Below are 22,591 nucleotides of genomic sequence, written 5' to 3'. Positions count from 1 at the left end.
CTAAAACACATACGAAAATACCTTTTTATAACAAAGACAGCGGCATTATTAACTGAAAATGTCAAAAAAGAACAACAATAATACACTTCTTCTAATACACTAAAACAAGTACATATTTCAACCTGTATTGGATTGATAATGTATTTAATTGTCTCAATGTACAACAGATATACTTCTATCAGGACTTCTATCTTCTGTTGTTTGACTTCATCTTTCGAATGCTAAAATAATGGCTGGTTGCTGCGCTAATTTTGTTGAAAAATATCAGAAAAAACAAGGACGAGGCTGTTTGCATCAGGTATTTCAATCAGCAAAAACGGAACCAAGGATAAAACTTCGAAAAATACTTAAATCTGCTGGCACTCCCAAAAGTATTAGCTGTACAGAGGAAGTGTAATAAAAGGCTTTTATTTAAATGGCCAAAAAAATCCAATTGTTGAAAGTACTTTAGGGTCAAATGTTCCCTTGTCATGGCCTCACCTTGAGCTGCAATGTACTTCTTGGCTTCCTTGTATCCCTGTGATGAAGACACAAGTGTTAAATATCCAATAAACAATATTAAAATGTGCTCAAACAAATGTTTGTCAGAAGAACCTTTCTGTTTAAGGGTTTACCACCTGCCTGCGAATGGCCTAGAATGTCCCACAGTATGGCTTTGAACATATACACCGGAGCGAAAGATCTCGGAAAAATTTAATCTCATCCCATATTTCAGTTTCAGTTTAATAAAAAAGATTAAAGCTATAAGAATGTATGTTCTGTCCAGATTTAGCTATTTTTCCCAGATTCTTCCAATTTCTATCCCCAACCGGTTATTTTGACGAAGTTTTGTTTGGCATGGCAGAGAAAACCTTGAATCCGATTAAAATGTTCTCAAAAGAAAAAGGCGGTTGGAATTCACCTTGTCTTAAAAATAACTTTATCTCAGCTCAAATCAAGAATGTTAGGATCATGGAGCTCAATGGAAGAATATTGAGCGTAACGTTGTGCCAGAGGTTCCTGTACAGGCCTTACAGATGACAAACGGCTGCGTTTTGAGGAAGGAATTGAGAATCTATGGGTAAAATCTGTTCTTACAATCAAGTTAAAAGTGTGGAATAGTGGAAAAGGTTTTATCTGGAGCCGCAGAAGAAGTTACGTAATGTGGCTTTAAGCGAACACTCACGTCGATGAAGCTGGCGTTGATGTAGTCGCAGCCTTGTTCGCCGTTTCCCGTGGTCAGCGGCACGCGGTTGTAGTCGTCTGTGAGCGTAAGACGTTCCGTAAATAAGTCAAATCACACAACCTTATATAGACGTAGACGGAAGACACGAGCTCACAGGGCAGGATGTCCACATAGCGGTTCTTGATGGCGTTGCAGTTTTTCTTGGCTTCCTTCATCGTGAACTTTGAGAAGATTCTCGGGATGCTCTAAAAAAGGAGATCAATTATAATGTCTTTTGTGCTCATTTGAACTCTACCAAAAGTTACCAAAACCAACGTTCAACAAAAGTTTCTCTAGCTTCACTGTTTGATCTTTATACCTTTTAAAGAGCCTCAACAGTATATTGTTCTAAATTGACTTTTTGAGTGTTTAAAAGAGATAAAGGAGGATATTATGCAAAGTTCATCATTAGTTTGAGTTAATCCCAGACTGACCTGCAACTAAGACTCACAATAGCTCAGACGTTTTCAGTTTTAATTGTGGTTTAGAATGAACAAAAACAAATCTGCTTATGTCATAGTTCATTACCCAAAAAAAAAAAACACAATACGCCTCTTTAAAGATAAAATAAAGACAACGAGCATAACATCTCTTCCACCATCTACATCTGATTAAAGAGAGCTGCCAGGCATGTGAAAAAATAAAATAGAGCTATAACCCACCTATATCCTGTCAAATCACTCATTCTTGGAGGAATCGGGGTCAGTTTTTACTCCAAACCCCCAAATAAAACAATTATTCACAAACATTGTAAATGGATTATGCCCTGACTTTTATTTTTGGGAGAAATTAGCTTCAGCTTTGAAAGAGGAACTGTCAAAACAAAAAAAACAAAAAAGCCCGCCTTCAACACCAGCTTTATTCAGTCATATATTTAACACAGACAGGTGTGATTTGAAATTTGATTTATTAGAATAAACCAAGCATCAGAGAACACAGCTACAGAGTCTCAGCTTAGTAAAGAGTCCAGGCATTTTTTGTTTGTCCAAATGTTCAGAAACAGCTTCAGTTTGAATCATGGCTCATTTCGCTCAAGCGTTTCAGAGAAAATAGGCCCTGGTCGTTGTAAAGACTGAAGACACACGACTTAAACATGACATAAACGCCACATAATATGAGATAAAATCAATTGTGACACCCTGAAAATCTCGGGGGCTAAACTGGGCTCGTGCATCCCAGATTGAGTTTTTGAAAAAATCACCTGAAACTCGCCCAGGAAGAGCCGTCCCTCGTCCGCCAGTTTCCTCTTGTAGGTGTCCAGCAGGTCGTCGGCTTGGATGGGCTCCACGTCCATCAGACGCTCCTCTTCCACTGTGGAGGGGGAACCATGGCAACAACGGAACCGGTAAATAAATGAACGCGATTACAATCTGTCAGGTTCAGATGCAAAAAGGCAGAGGATGGAAAACTCACCGGGTCGGAGCTTGTGATGATTAGACAAATGGCTGCGGGGACAAGAAAGAGTGTAACAGCAAACAAACCCATTAAACCAGAACCACAACCGCATGAATCACATTTTTGGGGGAAATTTATTTGATAAAATCCAAGACCAAGACCAGACTTTTAATCTAAAAATGCAGTTTAAAATAATAACAGATGAGAGAACATGGTGAATAGGTGTACGTATGCTAACGCTAACACCTTCAGCTACATGACGCACAGACAGAACTGTGGTAAGTGTCTGGTATGTTAACGTAACATATTAACAGTTATTCAGATAACTATAGCATAAAGAACATGCTAACAAGTTTACCAAAGCATCAGTTTTACCACAAATCACTAAATCCATTGAATTATTCTTCCTCTGTGTCACTTCTAAACAACTCCACAAACTCCAGAGGTAGAGGAAGTGCAGATTCTTCTTCTGCGTCGCTTAGAGTCTAGAGCGCCCTCTTGTGGTTGTCAGTGTGAAAATAACAAATAATATCTCATATAAGTCGCTCCGGAGTATAAGTCGTATCCCGGCCAAAACTATGAAAAAATGTGCGACTTATAGTCCGGAAAATACGGTATGTAAAATAGGGCCAGAAAATGACATATAATGGTATATTTAATCTGGAAAAATCAACATAAACAATTTTAAACATTGTCCAGATTAATTAATTTAAATATACAATTATATGTCATTTTAAACACTAATATATGTTTTTTTTTTCTAGTCCTGGACCCATTTTCTACCAAAAGTAAACTAACTAAATGCAAGAAAGATGAGTTTAAAGAGAAACAACAGGACTGTAATATGTCGGATATATTAACTCATACGGAAGCCACTGACAGGGCAGTGAAAGAATTCTTCGCTAATAATCATGGGAAATCACCACCTAGACACTTGATTGGTCGCGGTGCAGAGGGGGAAGGACTGAGGGGGCGGGGCTAATGCTTCAAACGAACACCCGTCAACAACTCAAAGTTCATACACGCCGCACTTGAGTACGGCACTGACGTCGCCATGGAAACAAGTGAATGGCAGACCAGAGTACACTGAACCTTTAGCTGAGAGTTTGGGCGTTACTCACTGTGACTTTCTGCGCTTCAGGACGTAAATCTTGTAGAGAACGGCCATCAGCGCCACAGACGTGATGAGGATGAGCAGCACCAGGAAACCAATCAGGGCTTTGTCATTGACTGAGGAAACAGACGCGGGTCAGACGCGGGTCGGACGCGGGTCGGACGCGGGTCGGACGCGGGTCGGACGCGGGTCGGACGCGGGTCAGACGCGGGTCAAGTGGCATTCATTACACACTGAAATAAAGCACATCTCTAGACTTAAGTGCTGGCTGAGGATGTTTTTAATGTCTTTAGCATTTGTAAAAAGTGTAGGAAAGACCAAGCAGGGATTTGCAAATAGATAAATAAACAAATAAATAAATTTTAATAAAAGAATTAATAACAAAATAAATAGTGCTCCCAAGTCAAACATGAACTAGACTTACAGCGGGTGATCACAGTCACTGTTGATGAGTCGCCCTGATAGTCTCCATTGACGGCTTTCACCTGAAGACAAAAGAATACTACTATCATTAGCTGTGGCACAAGTGAGTCCAGGGACACTCAGAGATGCAACATTGTCCGTCTTTGCCCGTTTCTTGACCAGCCGATGCTGACCGGAATGACAATCCCAGAATGTAAGTTTATAACATGTTTATTCCATGTCATTTCTCTGCTCTCCACACCAGAAACATGTCAAGTTAGTCGGCGTTTAGCTCAGATGCCAGTTCTTCACGCTGATTATGATCACACATAACAGTGACTTTTGAAGATTCTTTGACTTGAACGTGGCCGATGGGAAAAACCCTCTGGATTATTCATTTTCCAAGCTAATGTCTAATGCTAATGCTAATGTCTATAGGGAGACGTACAGCTGACTGGCTCTGGTCATCTTCAGTCACTCGCGGTCACTAAGAACGACATTGGTCTGATCAGGGTTCAATCCACCAAACTTCTAGATTGTGAGAAAACGTTTAATAAGAGTAATTTATTCAGTTCAAATGGATCCAAAACAAGGTTGATCTGTGTAGTGCCCCCGACATTTAAGAACATCCATTTGTGTTAGACTTTTCAAGATTCTAAAACAAAAATCTTTATTGTCTGTTTTTTGTTGTTCTTTTTAAGTCTTTGACGTGTTGCAGACGAACATTCACTTTGTCATGGAATTAGAATATAAATAAGTGTCCAAAACTAAATAAATCCAATGAATTCTTCATATCGACATATTAAGCAAAAACAATGATGTGATGAAGAAAACACAGACTCAAAAGAGGTGCACTTACGTCCAGTTCGTAGGTCGTTGAGTACTTGAGATCGCGGAACTCAAACTGACATTTCTCACTTCTTTGCTCTTCGCCTACTTGCTTTCCATCGAGTTTAAGAATGGCAGAGTAACGACCCCTTGGACCTTTAAACGTTTTCAGCTCGTTGCAGGTCACGTTAAATGCGTTATGTTCTTTCAGGGTCGCGACCAACGACTTTACGTTGTCAGGCTCTGCAAGACAGTGAAATTCATTCATCTACAGTAGATATGACAAATCAGAGCAGCCGCACCCTGAACACCAGCCAGAACTGCTCTAATTTACACATTAGGTATTATATACATATAGTATTATTATCATATGGCAAAGGAAAACATGTGAGAACTGTTTGCTTTCTTAAATCATGCTTTAAACTGTCCAGAAATAAACTCCTTGTGTGTAATTATCTCTGAGTTCTGGACAGAGTTTTGTGTCTCGTGAAATACTCTAGATGAACCTTTGATTAGGTTTTTAGAACTCAACACTATTTCCTCTCATTCTTTTTCTTTTCTTACTTTCTTCAGGCTTTTGGAGCCAGGTCGGTGTGATCCCTCGTTTGTCCAGGAATGATCCATCAAAGGACGACTTTTGAAACCTTTTCTACAATATTTCAGGTTTTCTTCTAAAAACACTAGAATGATGTAAACTATTATAAAGTAATCATTACAACTGTTTTGGTTTATTGATAACATGAACAATATTGTTTAATTATTTTCTTCCACTGAAGTAGGAGAAAGTCTTATTCTGGCAGATACAGTGACTTATGAATAAATGTTGACAGACGTATAGGTGTTTAAACTGTTGAAACTGGAGCCACACGTTCATGTTTACGATGCTTTAGAAGAGCTTTTTCAAATGAGAATCAAAGCAGGTTAAACCTCCGCCGCACAGGAAACACGCTCTTCTAACCAGGTAAAGCACAAGTCATTCAAATAATAAAGTGTCTGAACTACAGTCGTTTCACTCACTTCCAGACTTAGTCTCGATGATTCCGTAAAACTTTGCCTCGACATGGTGGTCATTGTAGAAGGTCTGGAGTTTACAGCTGTAGTTGGTAAATGCCTCCAGTCCATCCACAGAGCATATTGTGGAGGCCGCTTCCGTCTTATTGGACCCTGTGAAAACAATCAATTACTTTGTACCAACCACAAACAGGACTTAAGGCTCTGCACTGAAGTCGAGAAGAGTTTGTTTAACACGCGATATCTGGGACTACAAGGCAGTAAAACTCAATTTTGTGGTCTCCATACAAAAGGCGATTTTTTTTTTAACTTCTTGGTCTCTACCGCACAGAGACCGTGATTCTTACAATAAAAATGTTGATAACTTTTGATGGTCCACCCCTGAAGATGAATATCATCAATTTTCAGGTTAATCAAGCTAACGCCCAAGGAGGAGTTTGTAAAATTATAAAGTGTAAGTAATTTTCACATTAGAATAACATAGGAGGCTTCTCTCATTGCTACGGCTACGCCAAAACAAACATCACATGGGTCTCATTGACTTTTTTGATCGGGATGGCAAAATTTAATTTTGTGTCAAATTTCATTAAATTTCAAAAAACTAAACCTTTTACTCCCCATGTAAAATGTACTCTCACTTTATAAGGGCCAATCGCGCCAAATGAATATGTTTCACTTCAAGTAGGTTCAAGGCAACAAGGTCGTCATCCCCATGTAAAGTGCTCGTTTACAACGGTAATGTTCAATTTTCCTACTACTAATTAGTCTGCACGGGGCCCTAACCAATACTTACTCGTGGAGCAGCTGCACTTGTGATGTAGTTTAGGCAGGAGGAGACTTTTGTTGCAGTTCTTAGTTTGGGTCGTCCATTCTAATCGAATGGAGGTCTCAGAGGTGAATGCTTTTACTGACATCAAACTAACATCTGTTGAAACATGTAGTTTGTATTGAATCACCAAAAGGCACAGTTGAGTTAGAGTAAAGATGCTGTTCATACCACATGACGTGTCGACAGAGACTTGACTTGTTTTGGTCGTCTGCATTTTATTGTTTATCTTTATATCTCCAACACATTTGTAATTCTTAAAGAGCTCCAGTTCAGACAAAGCCTTAGAAACGCTGTTTCCATCTGGAGAAATGAAGAAAGAGTTGATGAACAATAATAACTGTGAATGAATGTTGCATCTGTGTGTTTGGTTTGATTCAAACAGCCAAAGTTAACTTAAATAATGTTTAGTTTTCCGTGCTTAACTCACTTGTACATTTGTAGTCAATGTCAGCGTTACATCTTTCAGGAAGTGGCACTTGAAGGCTGATGTTTGGAGGGTGTCCTCTTAAGGAACCGTTGGGGTAAGTCACTGTCGGCGTCAGGTCAGCCACAGCCAAATACTTTTCTGCAACAGACAGAACATGCAAACATAACCTGTGTTTAACCCCGTTCTTCACAAAGAAAAGAGTGAAAACAGCAAGAACAATGTCCAAATCAAGTTAAAATACAAGTATTGAAGTTTTTTTGTTTTTTTTTAAACAGTTAAAACAAAAGCCTCTAAATCAAAATGTTACTTAAATGCAGCACTTTAACTTTTGATTTCGTTTAGTTTTTTGGAAAGTTTTACGTGGATTTTTTCTGTTTTTTTCCTGCAGTTGTTCGATCAGTGTCCAAACGTTTTTCACCGAGGGCCGCATTTTGAAACTTCTACGGAGCAGAGGGCCACAAACAACCAGACAATGTTGAATTTGTCGAATAACAAAGTGAATCATTAGATAGTTAGCATTTGACATTGTTTCGATGCCTCCACACCTTTAATTAGACTTGGAACATTAATATTAGGTTGTATAACAGCAAAATGCTTGAATTTTTCCAATTTTACAGTAAAAAGTACTACTTTTTCTTTTTTAGACCAAAATAGCAGGAAGCTGGAGGGCCAATAAAAATTGGCTGTAGTTTGGAGATGCCTGCTTTAACACTATATGTTTATACTATGTACTATATGTTAATAACATCTCCATAGCAACAAGCAGATGGCGGACTCGGACCAGAAAAGATGTTTTCTGAGTCGACCTAAACACATTTGTGGAGGACTCACAGCAGATTTTAAAGGTAAGAGCGATTTTCTTTAGATTTTTAGTCTTTTAGTTTCTTTCTCTGTTAAAAGACAGTTTTCAAGCCTAATAAAACTTCAGACATAACGAAAAACTGTTGTGAGGATGGGAAAAGTATCAAAACTACGGTGGATACTAATTTGAGCAGGTATTGATACTTGATACTCCTGAACAGTCTCAGAACAATCGTGACCTTTATCAGAACCTGTCTGACGTCGCACGGATGGAAACATGAAGAAAGTGCTATTTTATAACACAAAGGGTTAAAAAATGACCAATTGTCTAAAAAAGAGTTTTCTTGTGTGGTATCGAAATCAGTATCGAGTATCGGTCTAAGTCTAAGAAGTTTATATGAGCCTTTGTTCAGTCAAACCTCAAGATCAAGATTTTGCAAAAATAAAAATATCCCAGTTTCTCCATTAAAGTCACATTATGTTCCGCTTCACCTTTGCCTCCGTCGCAGAATTTAGCAGCTTTTTGTTCACAGACTTTAAACGTGTGACGTGAGAACATACCAGCGTCCAGAAGTAGCACGTCAACGAAGCCACGCCCCGAGAGGCTGAAGGTCACGGAGATGTTTGTGCAGAGGTCATCCTGCTTTACGTCGAAGCAGCAGCCGCTCTCACAAGCTTTAGCCGGGACTCCGTTTGTCGAGACTCCGTTTGTCGAGACTCCGTTTGTCGAGACTCCGTTTGTCGAGACTCCGTTTGTCGAGCCGTTTGTGGAGACTCCGTTTGTCAAGCCGTTTGTGGAGACTCCGTTTGTCGAGACTCTGTTTGTCGAGACATTGATACAACTTATGTTCCAGTCGGAGGTGAAGAAGATCATTTGAGGGCGTGGCTGGTAAGTGACGTCTCCTGGCTCTGGAAAACACACAAAAAAACACCAACATGGTAGAAGCAGCAACAAGTACAAGTAGTAGTAGTAAAAGTAGTAGTAGTAAAAGTAGTAGTTGTAAAAGTAGTTTTCTAGCACCATCTTTACTTCTTGATTCATGTTTAATTGAAATAGCTTTTGTCAAAGATAAAATCTCCCTCTGAGAAACTGACTGTCGGTGTTTTTGAAGAGATTTGAGATTCTGTTCATTATCTAAAGCGCCCCCTACAGGTCGGACGAAACATAGAACTAAAATGCAGTTAAGATTTATATATTTTGATAAAATTGATAACATTTTTATCACAGAATAGCTCCTTTTTTAGGTTTATAATTTCACTTCCTGTTTGTAATCGATGACATCACAATAGGAAATTATCCAGCAAAACATAAAAATAAATGAGAGTGAATTTCTTTTGTTGAATTCATGTTTAGATTCAGAAAAGTGGTTTCTTTTGTGTAAATTCTGCATAAACTTTGACTGGACTGAGTGTCCCTGGTGTGATGTCACTTCCTGTCAATCATACCGATTTTTCAAAGTTTTCTCCACAAATACCTGCTCGATTGGTGTAAAACTATCATTTATATGTACAACAGGTCTAAACACACCAAATAAAGTCAAAATTAGACATTGTAAAAACCTGTTATTGGAACTTTAAGGTGATTTTAATGTCAGTTTCACCAAATACTTTTTCACTCTAGAGTAAATTCTTGCACCAGTACTTTTCACTTGAGTTGAAGCAGCACTACTCACTCATGTTCCGGGTTGTTTCAGTGACGATTGACTTGCTTGCGTCGATGCCACTCGTGCAGTTCACTCCGTTCGTCCGTTGTACTTGGACCTCATATTGAGTTGAAGGTTTCAAGTTCAGGATGTCATGGGTGAAGCCGGAGAACGGATCAGAAAAACTGGTTTGATTTATTTCAGAAACGCTCACACGGTAGATACCGCTGTCGTTAATTTGAATCTGGAGACCAAAATCTACAGGCCGAACTGAGAAACTACCTGCAACACACGACATCAGAATATCGTAGGTTTCAAATATTCAGACAGATTTCTAGTTTCAAAACACAATATTTGCTCTTTTTAATCATGGACAGTCATGTTTATCAGCAGAGAACTTACAAGAATCCTTTTTATTGGGGTCTTCTGTCATCGCTTCTGTCATCGCTTCTGTCGTCGCTTCAACTGAAAAGGAAAAAGAGAGTTACATTTGATGATGATAAAAATGTGCTCGCCGCAAAACCAAGAGCGGAGAATAACTTTAAAGGACACGTTTTCTGCATTATTAGCTTTGCGATTGACTTTTAAACACGCTCTTCAGGACCTTTACATCTTAGAATAATGTGTTTACGGAAAAGCACACGTGGCTTTCTGTCAGTTAGGCTCATCGAGATTTGGTGTTAGCGCCCCATCTTCTGGCAGCAGAGGGTAATACCATTGCGGAGACAATAGAGACTATAGAGCTCATTCACGTGACGTCACACGACCGCCCCCAGGCTTGTTTCGCCATATCGTCCGTCAGCTGATCGTGTTTACCGCTACAAACCAATTCAATCCTGCCGTCTGTCTGCTTCCATTTACAACGAAAAAAAATCTCATTAATGATATCGGACGCTTTACTATAATCAAAATGGTGAAGGTATGCGTGGCAGTTGAGTGCAGCAACCGGGAAGATAAACAGACAGATCTGAAGTTCTATCGGATACTACAGAGAAACCCGGAAAGAAGAGCGCGATGGACAGCTGCGATAAAACGTTCGAACTGGGCCTCACCACTGCCTGCGCTGGAGCTCCGGATACATCAAGTCTATCGTGTTCTGCACACGTGTAGGACCTTTATTCAAAATAGGGACTTGTGAACCATCGGACCAGTGGGCTTGAATCGTAAATGTCCGGGATAAGAGATATCCGGAAGAGTCGGTGATTTAAGATAAGATAAGATAAGATATTCCTTTATTGTCCCACATGGGGAAATTTCATTGGTGCAACGCAGGTAGATACAGAGGTAGATACAGAAGAACAGATCACTTATAGGAAGTCTGAAAAACACTTTCAGGAGAAGATCTCCTATAAATAAATAAAAACTCCCATAGACAAATAAATAAATAAATACCATTGCATGTGATCCCGACAGTAATTGCACATGAATATGTGTCACGACAGCACATAGATTGCACATGAATTTCACAGTAATTGCACATTTAGGCATCAAATATGGATCTGAGTTGGTTGATCGCAGCTTTTCTAAATATCGACCTCTGTGTAGCTCATCCAAGGAGTTTGTGGGATCTGAAAGCACTGGGGCCTCCATCATTTATGTTTGAGATCACTTTCTACGCTCTATCAGTGCAAAGGAACACAACAGGGGACGGACAGTATGGCGGCACAGTATGCGATCACGTGGTTTTGTGTCGTCGGTGAATGAGCTCTATAGTGGCAGATCAACGAAGACAATCTCGTAAACGGGATTAACAGAACAAGCACGAATGAAGCGGAACACGACTCCAGGTTTGTTTTTAATGAGGGAAAACGAGGTCAAAAGCTCAAAAATGTCAGGTTTGCATAATATGAAACATCAAATAAACGTGTTCTAAACGTTTACCCAGTTATCAGTTTGCATTATCATGTAGAATTGTGTATGGATTTTAATTAGCTAATTTCCACATGGTTGTTTCAGAAATGAGAAGAAGCTGTGTTTAAATGTTATATATTCTGCATTATTTGTGTTGTCGGCCTTTAAACACGCTCTCGAGGACCTTTAGTTTGGCATCTCGTGTTTTAGAACTAAAAAACAACTATCAACTGTTGTTTCCCATTGGATTTACTGTGTAATTCCCTCTGCAGCCAGTAGATGGCACCAACACGCAACAGTTTAAGATAAACGTTACACAGAACACAGCGCTCACTTCCTGGTCTCAGAACGCACTTGTACTGATCGTGATTAGACGACAGAAAGTCACAGAACAAGTCTGGAGATGATTTATGGACTTAAAAAATGTTGATGTTGCTGTTGTCGTGGAGATCCTTTTTGAGTGTTTTTGAGGCTCGGAGGGAGAGGATCTTCAAACCAGGGTTCATCAAACAAGTATGAACGAAGCTAAATACTACTCTAAGTATGTTTTTGATGAGGAACAACGTTAGAATGTTAGAATTAAAAGCTCCAAAAAGTCTGTTTAGCGTAATGTGTCCTTTAAAGACTGTGTTGCAGCTGAAAGACAATCGGCCATGAAAGAGGTGTCCAACACGTGCCTGTTCAAAGAGTGCAATCCAGACGGATTCTCAGCCCTGGTGTCCGTCTCTCCTTCACTTACCGGTGGCTGTGGTGGAGATGTTCTGGGTGGTGGTCTCCTGAGAGGGGGTCACCTGAAGCATGGAGCTGGAGTTATTGGGCGTCAAAGTGTCAAGTTTCGAAGTGATGGGTGTCGGAGTGATGGGTTTGTTGGTGGTCGAGGAGTCTGAGGGAGAAGACAAATACTTGGATACAGCAGGTTCGGACATTTTTTAATCATGTTACGTTGTTGTTGTTGTTACGCAGAAGACAAGTTCGACTACACGTTTTACTAATGCGTAGATAACACGTTTATATTCCAGATTTAACTGACATTTTTGCCAAGGTTTGACCATTTTGACTTGATTAAACACGAGCAGCAGAAGGACGAAGCTAAAGGCAGAATTTGATTATCTTTATATCGATTTAACGTAAATTGTTTCTTCGGAATTCAGTTCAATTTGGACTGAAAAGTAGAAAGTACATTTCTTATGGTTTTTGGAGGGTTATTTTTAGCACGTTCTGACTAAAGGTTTTGAGTTCAAGCCCCAGCTTTGAGCAAACAAGAATATATACGTCAAATTCACGAGAAGGAAAGCGACTCGAATCAAAAAGCAGCACCAATATTTTTGAATTTGTTTCTACATTTTTTTTGAAATATTTAAAAAAGAAATGTCAGACTTTTACTTGCTTTATTTCATCATTTATCAGAGTTCAAATTAAAATATATATATACTACATTAATACTGAATTGTGGATTTACTCAACTAAATTAGCAGAATATTTCCTTTCGACTAAATTTTTTTTTCTGGTCTGGATCTTGACTAAAACTGAAATGAACAGAATGAACAGCAAAGGTTTGTAAAGGCCGTTTGGAGTCACGCCGCCGCAGCAGAAGTAAATATAGACACACAAAAGTCCCATTAAACCACATTAGTTTCACATGTGAGCATTGACTCAAAACAATACTTATAATACTGACAAATGACACTTAAAACAATAGAAAATGTTTTTACCTGGATCATCCTCAAAACTCTGACCTGCATCAGAAAAAGAAGAAACTTTATTAATACAAGGCAATATCATATTAAAGGTGTCACTTTTCTGGTAGAAGGTTTTTAGGCCCGAGCGCCACAAGCTGGCGAGAGGCCTATTAAGCTCGTAAGGCCGTGCAAAGCACGGCTGCGAAAGTGCGCACGTAGTGCGCACGAAATCGAGCGCGAAGCGCTCGCCCACTTCCAAACACTCACTAACGCACTCCTTCATTCATGCACGCCCCGTGCATACTAATTAGTAGTAGGAAAATGGAACATTACCGTTGTAAACGGGCGAAGCCCGTGCAAAAGTGCGCACTAAACGAGCACTTTACATCCCCATATAAAGCACTCATTTGCGCTAAGTACCTCACGAATACGTTCCCCATCTCTTGCATGTTCCGTGCATATAAGCATGTAATGCAAAAAATGAACATTATTACTGTATAGAGGGCCAAAAACACAAAGTGGGCGGAGCCCACTCAAAATTAACGAAAGTACCCGTCAGTGACCAGGGACCCACACCATGAGGTAGGAAAGCGCGAGCGCTTTCCGAAAATGTATAGTTTATGATATTTGGAAAATGGGAAACATTGTTTTTGCATCGGAATATTATTCTTTCTTCTTCTTCTTCTTCTTCTTCTTCTTCTTCTTCTTCTTCTTCTTCTTCTTCTTCTTCTTCTTCTTCTTCTTCTTCTTCTTCTTCTTCTTCTTCTTCTTCTTCTTCTTCTTCTTCTTCTTCTTCTTCTTCTTCTTCTTCTTCTTCTTCTCGGGACCAACCCCCCTATTTTTCACCCAGTGAACATTGACGAAAAGTCACAAAAATTTGCACACCTCTAAAAATCGTGCCTCTCTACATTCTGGCTATTTCCCTTTTCTAAAATAAAAAAAATTGGCGCGTCAGCGCCCCCAAATGTACCAAAAATGCATTGAGAGATGGGAAATGACCCAAAAAAAATCTGATCGTAGAATCATGAAATTTGGCGCAGAGGTAGATGGTGACAAGAGAAGTAAAAAATATTATTACGGCAACGCCGTCCGCCCAACCAAATGTCGGCCATATTGCTTCAAAAATGGCTAAACATGACTTCGGAGTTTTTTCCAAACGTCGTACTTTTACGAACTCCTCCCAGGGCGTTGGCCCTAAAAAGCTGAAATTTGGTGAAAATGCTACTGAGGAGTGGGACATCAAAAGTTATCCAAATTACATTGATACCTGTCACGGTCTCTGTGCGGCAAAGCCGCAAACTGTAGCAAGAATTTCAGAAATCTCCCAAATTTAACATTTCTGCCGTTTGCGCAGATAAAGTCCGAATTGCGTCAAATTAGAATCAGTTGTTAAACTCTTTGCCCTAAACCTACTTGAAGTGAAATAAATTAATTTGGAGCCACAGCGCCCCCTACAGATTTTATATGGAGGTTAAATATTTAGTTTTGCGAAATTATATGAAATTTGACACACAACTCAATTTTGGCATCCCCATCAAAAAAGTCAATGAGACCCATGTCATAATTGTTATGGCGTTGCCGTAACGATGACCGAAACCTTCCATGTTATTCCAATGGGGAAATCGCCAGAACATGTTTACACTTTAGACTTTCACAAACTCCTCTTAGGGCGTTAGACATATTAACCTGAAATTTGGTGAGACTCATCTTCAGGGGTGGACCATCAAAAGTTATCCACATTTTTATTCAAAGAGTCACGGTGTCTGTGCGGCAAAGCCGCACATTTTGCCAAGAATTCAAATTAAAATTGCATTTTGATGGTAAAACAAAGGGGAGAAGATGTGACAGCGTCACAGATTCAGCAGTAGGCGTAATAAAAGGACAATTGGGGCGCGTTAGCGCCCCCTCCTCTTGCGGCGTGGCGGCGGCGTAGCGAGGGCCGATCATTGCCGCTTGCGGCTATATTTCTTCTTCTTTTTGTCTCCATTGTCGCCTGGAATGTTTTACAGTGTGGCAAAAGTGTATTATCTCCATGGAAACAAGCAGGTTACGCCTCAAGATGAATGAATAAATAACAAGTGGGAGGGAAAACATTGCACCAGAAAAAATACATAATGCACCTTTAACGGAACATTAAAGGACACATATTATGCATTTTTTGTGCTGTTATTGTCCTTTAAACATGTTTTGGAGTCAGTTTGATTTGGCTTCATGTGTTTTGTCACTAATAATCTAACAATAATTTGAAACCAAGCGTTTTTATGAAGAATTTCTGAATAGCATTATTGAATAAACATGACTACAAGTCAAAATTAGTTTTTTTTTTTATGAAAGAACAATGTTAGAACAAGACAAAAAACTAAAAAAAAAAAAGAAATAAAAAGAATTGCATTTAAATAAATTCCACAATACACATTTTTTAGATAATTTGCCCCATTTTTTTGCTTTGTCTTCCAGTTGAGCGGCTGAATGTTTAAACTGACAGTACAAACATTTGAAAAAGAGATCGGGATTGTGTTGTAAAATACTGCACTTGGCCTTCAATCAAAAGTATTCTCACCCTACAAAGTGATACATGTATTTAACAGCAGCATTTTCATGTTTTTCTACTGCCCTTTTCTTTAATTTTTGATAACATTTGAACACGACAGGTTAGTTTCCTTTAACGTTCTGTCCCGAGCTCTGGGGGTGAGGAGAACAAAAAAAACAAAGAAAAAACAGAAAGCGTTTTGTGACCAAGTTGCCGTGACGATAAAACAAAGATTTAAGGGACTATTTCTGAGTCAAACCGCGACATCCTGCCGAGCTGCTTCCCCTTTCAGTCGGCCCAAACGTCTCCTCGCTCGGTCTGGATTCATTATTCAGGACACTTTATGAGTCACGCTTCGCACACGACAACTTCACTGCGAACAACGCCAAACCTTCCACATGAAACATAAAACTGGTGCAAAGTTCGACGACTTCTCTGTCCGTGTAAATGTAGAAAAGAGTGAATCTGGTGTTTGTTGGATTGAATTTGTTGGACGACTTTAAGCGATTAGTCAATCCCAAACAACACATGTCAAGTGTGGATGTTTGTGGATCATAAGTTTGGATATTTCTCCCAAAAACGGTGAGTCATATCTGTGGGTTTCAGAAGGAAAAAAGATTTGTGCCATTTTTTATATCTTTTAAATGAGAAAAAGCCTCAAAATGTTGAATTTTGAATTGAATTTGACTAAAACACAGTGAACACAATTATATTTCAGATTTTACTAAACATTTTGCCTGTTTGTTTGACTATTTTTGTAAAGTTTATAGTTGTACTTTCTGTTTGGACATGAGCACAAATATGACACAGGTAGAGGTGATTCCACAGCTGTTACCTAGCAACCAGACTGTAAACAAGAGCCAAACTTCACATAAATGACACAACAGTTCTGATCTGACACACAATAATACCATAAAACACCAACCATGGTTTAACCTGTCTCTGTGTCGCACACTGATGACATCACAGAGGGACTCAGCTTGACTTCCTGTCATTTTAAACTCTTATTTTTTTTAAATTTTCTTCACAACCAAACTGAGTCATAGTTCTATTTAAACATTCCAGGCAAAACAATAAAAAATAACAAAACAATAAAAGAAGGTTTCAGATCAGTTTTGTCTCTATTTTAGTTTTCCTGCTCCATTTAGGGTTATTTAATTTTTTATTTCTGACCCATTGTTATTCCAATATTTCTCTGGGTAAAAGCTGAAAATCACGTTGTGTAAATGCAGTTAAAGGGGCGGTACCTGAGGTCTTTTCATGTAAAAAAAGGTCAAAATGTGACCACCGTGTGCTGCACCACTGACACATCACACACTGACACTGTGAGCGACAGAGCTCGTGTTACTGAAGGAGAGGAGCAAACCACTCTCATGTTCCACTCTCTCTGCTCATGATGATACTGCTCATGATTACACCGCTCATGATGATACTGCTCATGATTACACTGCTCATTTGCCAGACATAGAACTTCATAATTGACACTGTCTCTTATCTAAACTATGAAGTTAAAGGTGCACTATGTAACTTTGTATTGCTCCACTGGTCCTAAAAATTCAAGAGCTTTATCTCAAAACAATCTAGTGCTTTAGTAGATTAAATAAATCCTTCAACTAACGACATCCCTGTTTCTGACCCAAACTGCACTAAAGAGACCACAACGGCACAAGAGATACAAATATACAAATATTTACACTGAAAAATACTGAGAAACTGTTTATTTAATCAAACAAAGGAAGATTAAACTCATGATTCACTCACTCCACGCCCTCTACTTTCCCAGTTGTAATATATCACAGAAATCCTCGTTATCTGCACAAAATAATGAGGCGAGTTTGGTTCGACTAAACACCAACAGCCCTGTCACTGTCATAGTTCAACAGGTTCACATTTAACACACTTTGATAATAATAATGCTTAAATGTGTCTAAAACAGAGCAATGTTCATGCACTTCAGCAAATGGAGCACAAGATCACGCCACAGTCGATGCACGGAAACTGAAGGCAAGTGTCCTCACCTGCAGGACATTAGCGCTGAAACCCGTCAGACACCATCAAACGGGACTAAATGTCAATCATAACATCTCATAAAGAAAGAAAACAATCGCCGTAAACAATCATCACCAAAAGTATAGGAGCAGACGGCGTCATATTTGCTTCATAATGTGCAGCGTTTTGAATTAAAAAGTGTGACGTGGTTTTATTTTAGTGAGTGGTGTGCTTTTCTGTTTACAAAAAAGTGGCTTAAAAAGGTTGGAAAACTGGCTAAACCAGGCTAAACCAGGCTTAACATGGCTAAACCACTCAAAAACAGGCTAAAAACGGGCTAAAACAGGCTAAACCAGGAAACAGGACAGTGCGTAGTTAGTCGTACGTCGAGTGCTGGAGCCATTTCTCGTTTGTACTTTATTTCATTAGTAGATAAAGGAACAACATGATCGTCCATTTGTCATTTCACACACGTTGTTGGATGAGAACCAGGTGGAAACAACTGGCATGATACCGATTATTGATATATCGATATTGACTGAGGTGTCAAAACGTGTTGATCCTCATGTTAATTATAGTTTATCCTCACATATATTTACTCTTTTTGTTGGTTTCAATGCATTTTATCAATATCAGTGTTAAATTGATATCTCGATACTTGTCATATTACTTGGTATTGGATTGAAAAGTAGGAATGTATTTAAGTCTAACTAGTTCCCAGCTTTCAATAAACCTTTGGCACGTTAATATTATTCAAGTGTGTGAAGTTTGAGGCGTGTGCACAGCGTTAAAACTGCCTTTTCAGTGCTAAAATATCAAAACATCGTGAAACTAAAAAATGTTTTGCTAACATTTGGTTGTATTGGTTTAACAAAGAAATACTGTTGTTAAAATGTATTTGATTCATATAGAAAACAGAAATATCGCAGAATATCTAGATTATTGTCTGTTTCCTGTGTCCAATCGAACCCCGTGATTCCCAGCGCGGACTTGTACACGGGATCCCAGCTCCTGCATCATTCCAAAGAACAAATACTTATTTTTAGCTGCTCTTCTGTCTTCTGCTTCACGATTGGCACTGACCGCCTCCATGTCTGCCTCGGCTCCCAGACCCGACGCTAACTTTAGCTCCATCACATGCGTCTTACATTTAATCCACCCTGACCTCACTTCTCCATTCCACCACTTCTTCTTTTCCTTCTGTGAACTCTCAAGCCGTGCGTGTGCGTGCGTGCGTGCGTGTGTGCGTGCGTGTGTGTGCGTGTGTGTGTGCGTGCGTGTGCATGCGAGTGTGTGTGTGTGTGTGTGTGTGCGCGCGTGTGTGCGTGTGTGTGTGCGTGTTTGCGGTGCAGTGACAGGAAGCCAGAAGATCTCAACGAACACGGAAACGAATGCGTTTGCCTCGTCTCGGCGACAAAAGCCTTTGAAACCTCTGCCACTTCTCGCTCCGCTGGTTTGGCTTTGAAATACTGCGAAACGCTAAAAAACAGTGCACTTTTATAGCACTTTTTACGATAAAAACGGAAATCCAAAAGACACACATAAACCAGAATTAAACGTTAAAGAGGTTGTAAAATAGTCAAATTGTAAATAATAAAAGTCGTACACAGTTTTGTGTGAATATTATTGTATTATGTATTATTTTATTCGTCTTAAAGTTATTTTCCTTGACATTAATTGTCTTAAAGTTATGCCTTTGATTGAAATGGTGCCAAATAAAAATATTACAAGTTGAATTTACTGTTATTTCAAAACAAAACTCCAAATGATAGCATAAGATAAATGTTCTCTTCACGTTCTAATGTGCGTATGGATGTTGAAGTCTCCCTTTGTCATACTTATCATACTTTTTAAACAGTTTCAGTTATTCTAAAGTTGCACTGTCACTTTTCTGCTGGAGGTTTTTGCCGCACACAAGTTATGTGAGCAGATGGAACCGTCTTTAAAATGCGGCAACTTAGACAGAAAAAGTAGATAAAGTTGATTACAAAGATGAATCAATACAGTAAGACATTTTTAACATGTTCCATAAGTTACAGCCTCAAAATATATTAAACCCAATCACAATGCGCACGATTTCAATAAAAATTTTGCATATTTCAATGGGTGGGGTCCCAAAGGTGGGTCGAGGAATTAATAAATAAATGCATTTGTGTCCCAGATTGTGACCAGTGAGTAAAAAACAGAAATACAAACAGCAATCAAATATATACCGTAGAGAAAATAATAAAAATGCATTGTGACGGTCAACGCGACCGCCGTTAAAGGTGCTACTTACAACTGCTCAGGGCGACGACGGCGGCCCAGACGAAGAGCGTGAGCGCCCCAAACTGTGCCATGTCCAGAGGCGAGGACGGACCCGCACCATACGCCGAGGAAAAACTCACAAAAAAGGGCTTGGAAAAAAAAAAATCCTAAAACTTCTAAAAACCTGCGTCGGGTTTGATGTGAAGCGACATGAAGGCACTGGCTTCCTCTACTTGTTCCTCAAACCTGCAGCTTCGGCGGGGCGCGGGGGGCGGTGATGTCACAGGCGCAGCACAGATCGAGGCCCAGAAGCAAAAAAAAAGAAAAAAAACTGTTCTCATTTCTGACACGACGCTAGAACAGGAAGCGCCCTCTGCCATTTCGGGCCCTGGAGTGCGAAAGTGACGAGCGGCGACGGGCGCAAAGCAAATAGTGGTCGCCGCGGGGACGGGATGCTCGACAAAACTCTCGGGAAGTGTTCAAAAGCGTTCAAAAAGCGTTCAAAAGTGTCAAAACAGCCCTGCACCATGAGGCTTAACTGATTGAAACACAGCAGGCCGAGCGAATCCACGACCAGAACTGTGGAGCGGCCGATAAACGACACTTTATACACTTTAAATACTATAGTTTATGTTATAACTAAAGAATATGCGGCTTATACTTTACATCAGGACTCTCAAAGAATATCTAAACATCTAAACGGTTCTCACCAAGCGCCACCTGAGAAAGGACAGTAGTTTAGTTTAGTTTATTTGCAATTTGCAGTAAAAACACATTGGAAAGACAAAAAAAGCTCAAATCGCACAACAAAACATCAAAAAAAGAAAAAGAAAAATAGACTTAAGTCACAAGACAAAAAGTAGAATGGAAAATTGTCTAAAAAAAAAATAAGTCTGTGTGACATTTGGTGTGTTTGTACCTGTTGTACATGTAAATTATAGTTTTACACCAATCGAGCAGGTATTTGTGGAGAAAAGTACAAAAAAATCTGTAGAAAATGACAGGAAGTGACATCACACCAGGGACACTCATTTCAGTCAAAGTTGATGCAGAATTTACACAAAACAAACAACTTTTTTGACTCTTTTTTGACATAATTCAACCAAAAGTTATTATATATTTCTAGTGTTTTCTGGGTCATTTCCGGGTGTGATGTCATAAATTACAAACAGGAAGTGAAACTATAAACCTGCATTGTTCAAGCGAGAAGTGAAGAAGCTTTTATTTTTAATAGAACGACATCTTCTACTCAGAAAAGTTTGAACATGGCTCTACCACAGGGCTCTTCAACATAAGGCCCGGGGGCCAAATTAAAGGTGGTATGGACGATTTTTTTCAGCAAATTTTTTATCATATTTCCTTGTGGCGTGGGTAAATCATTTGTCCTGCCACGTATCAATCATAAAACGCACCTACCGCTCACCTGCAGCCGCGTCAGGCTCGTCCCCACGTTTCCGCGTGTCTAAGTGCATCATAATATAGTTCCCTCAGTGTACGGGACAAAATGAAGACGGCGAAAGTGGACAGAAATCTACGGTAGACGAGAGATGTGATGCGCTCCGTTGCGTTAATAAACAAACGCACGTGTGTGTTGTATCAGTCCGCACGGGGGAGTGCGCATGCGCACTTCCGTCTGCGTTCTCAAATCGCCGAAAAATCGTCCATACCGCCTTTCAGTGATTTAATTCGGCCCACGAACCATCTTGCAAATATAAAAAAATAACACCATCTTTTTTAATGGTTTAATTCTGGGTTAGCACTAGTTTAGACCTGGTTTGGTCTTGAGTTTAGCCCTTTTCTGATTCTGTGTTAGTCCTGGTTCAGACCTGGTTGGTTCTAGTCCTAGTTTAATTCTGGTTCAGTTCTTTATGGGCAATTTTCCAAAGCAATGTTGGTGAAGCATTTTTTGTACGTTTTTCTCCAAAGATCTAATCCAACAGAAGGTATTGTTCTAGCTAAACGTGATTGAAATTTGTTGGGGATATTCTGTTGTTACAGTGTGTGTGTGTGTGTTTGTTTGTGTGTGTGTTTGTGTGTTTGTGTAGGAACCTTTCTAAAAATGAGTGCTGACCCTTGTGTGGAACCATTTCTGATTCTCGTAATCGGGAAGTGGAGCTTAAGCAACAGCATTAACCTCAAAACAACACCAACCACTTGAGAAATAAAGGCGGGCCACCAGCTCCAAACGAGGGCCACGAGCGCTACCCGAGGGCCACCAGCTCTCCACGAGGGCCACCAGCTCTACACGAGGGCCACCAGCTCTAAACGAGGGCCACCAGCTCCAAACGAGGGCCACGAGCGCTACACGAGGGCCACCAGCTCTAAACGAGGGCCACCAGCTCTAAACGAGGGCCACCAGCTCTAAACGAGGGCCACCAGCTCTACACAAGGGCCACCAGCTCTAAACGAAGGTCACCAGCTCTCCACGAGGGCCACCAGCTCTCCACGAGGGTCACCAGCTCTAAACGAGGGCCACCAGCTCCAAACGAGGGCCACCAGCTCTAAACGAGGGCCACCAGCTCTACACGAGGGCCACCAGCTCTAAACGAGGGTCACCAGCTCTAAACGAGGGCCACCAGCTCTAAACGAGGGTCACAAGCTCTACACGAGGGCCACCAGCTCTAAACGAGGGCCACCAGCT

The 22,591-nt window shown here is 40.0% G+C and overlaps 1 protein-coding gene across 1 annotated transcript in view; it reads right to left on the bottom strand.

Annotated features, from left to right (window-relative positions):
- The window catches only part of ptprc (protein tyrosine phosphatase receptor type C), a 75,206-nt gene extending 55,104 nt beyond the window's left edge, over window positions 1-20,102 (bottom strand). Inside the window, exons 1-18 of the mRNA XM_072438114.1 lie at window positions 19,982-20,102; window positions 13,218-13,241; window positions 12,245-12,388; window positions 10,057-10,119; window positions 9,685-9,936; window positions 8,573-8,920; window positions 7,211-7,348; window positions 6,952-7,083; window positions 6,748-6,879; window positions 5,961-6,107; window positions 4,975-5,186; window positions 4,138-4,198; window positions 3,721-3,829; window positions 2,618-2,649; window positions 2,406-2,515; window positions 1,320-1,410; window positions 1,166-1,242; window positions 481-517 (exon numbers count right to left, since the gene is read on the bottom strand). Coding sequence (XP_072294215.1) covers window positions 481-517; window positions 1,166-1,242; window positions 1,320-1,410; window positions 2,406-2,515; window positions 2,618-2,649; window positions 3,721-3,829; window positions 4,138-4,198; window positions 4,975-5,186; window positions 5,961-6,107; window positions 6,748-6,879; window positions 6,952-7,083; window positions 7,211-7,348; window positions 8,573-8,920; window positions 9,685-9,936; window positions 10,057-10,119; window positions 12,245-12,388; window positions 13,218-13,241; window positions 19,982-20,042 — 2,170 coding nt within the window. The 5' untranslated portion in view covers window positions 20,043-20,102. The remainder of the gene's footprint in view (window positions 1-480; window positions 518-1,165; window positions 1,243-1,319; window positions 1,411-2,405; window positions 2,516-2,617; window positions 2,650-3,720; window positions 3,830-4,137; window positions 4,199-4,974; window positions 5,187-5,960; window positions 6,108-6,747; window positions 6,880-6,951; window positions 7,084-7,210; window positions 7,349-8,572; window positions 8,921-9,684; window positions 9,937-10,056; window positions 10,120-12,244; window positions 12,389-13,217; window positions 13,242-19,981) is intronic.
- Window positions 20,103-22,591: the final 2,489 nt, after the last annotated feature.

This window comes from Eucyclogobius newberryi, unplaced genomic scaffold, assembly GCF_026437365.1.
Source record: "Eucyclogobius newberryi isolate DKJ021-1_F unplaced genomic scaffold, fEucNew1.0.hap1 SCAF_9, whole genome shotgun sequence".
NCBI lineage: Eukaryota > Metazoa > Chordata > Actinopteri > Gobiiformes > Gobiidae > Eucyclogobius > Eucyclogobius newberryi.
The sequence above is the reverse complement of the archived record's forward strand: the minus strand, read 5'-3'. Positions and strand labels throughout refer to the sequence as shown.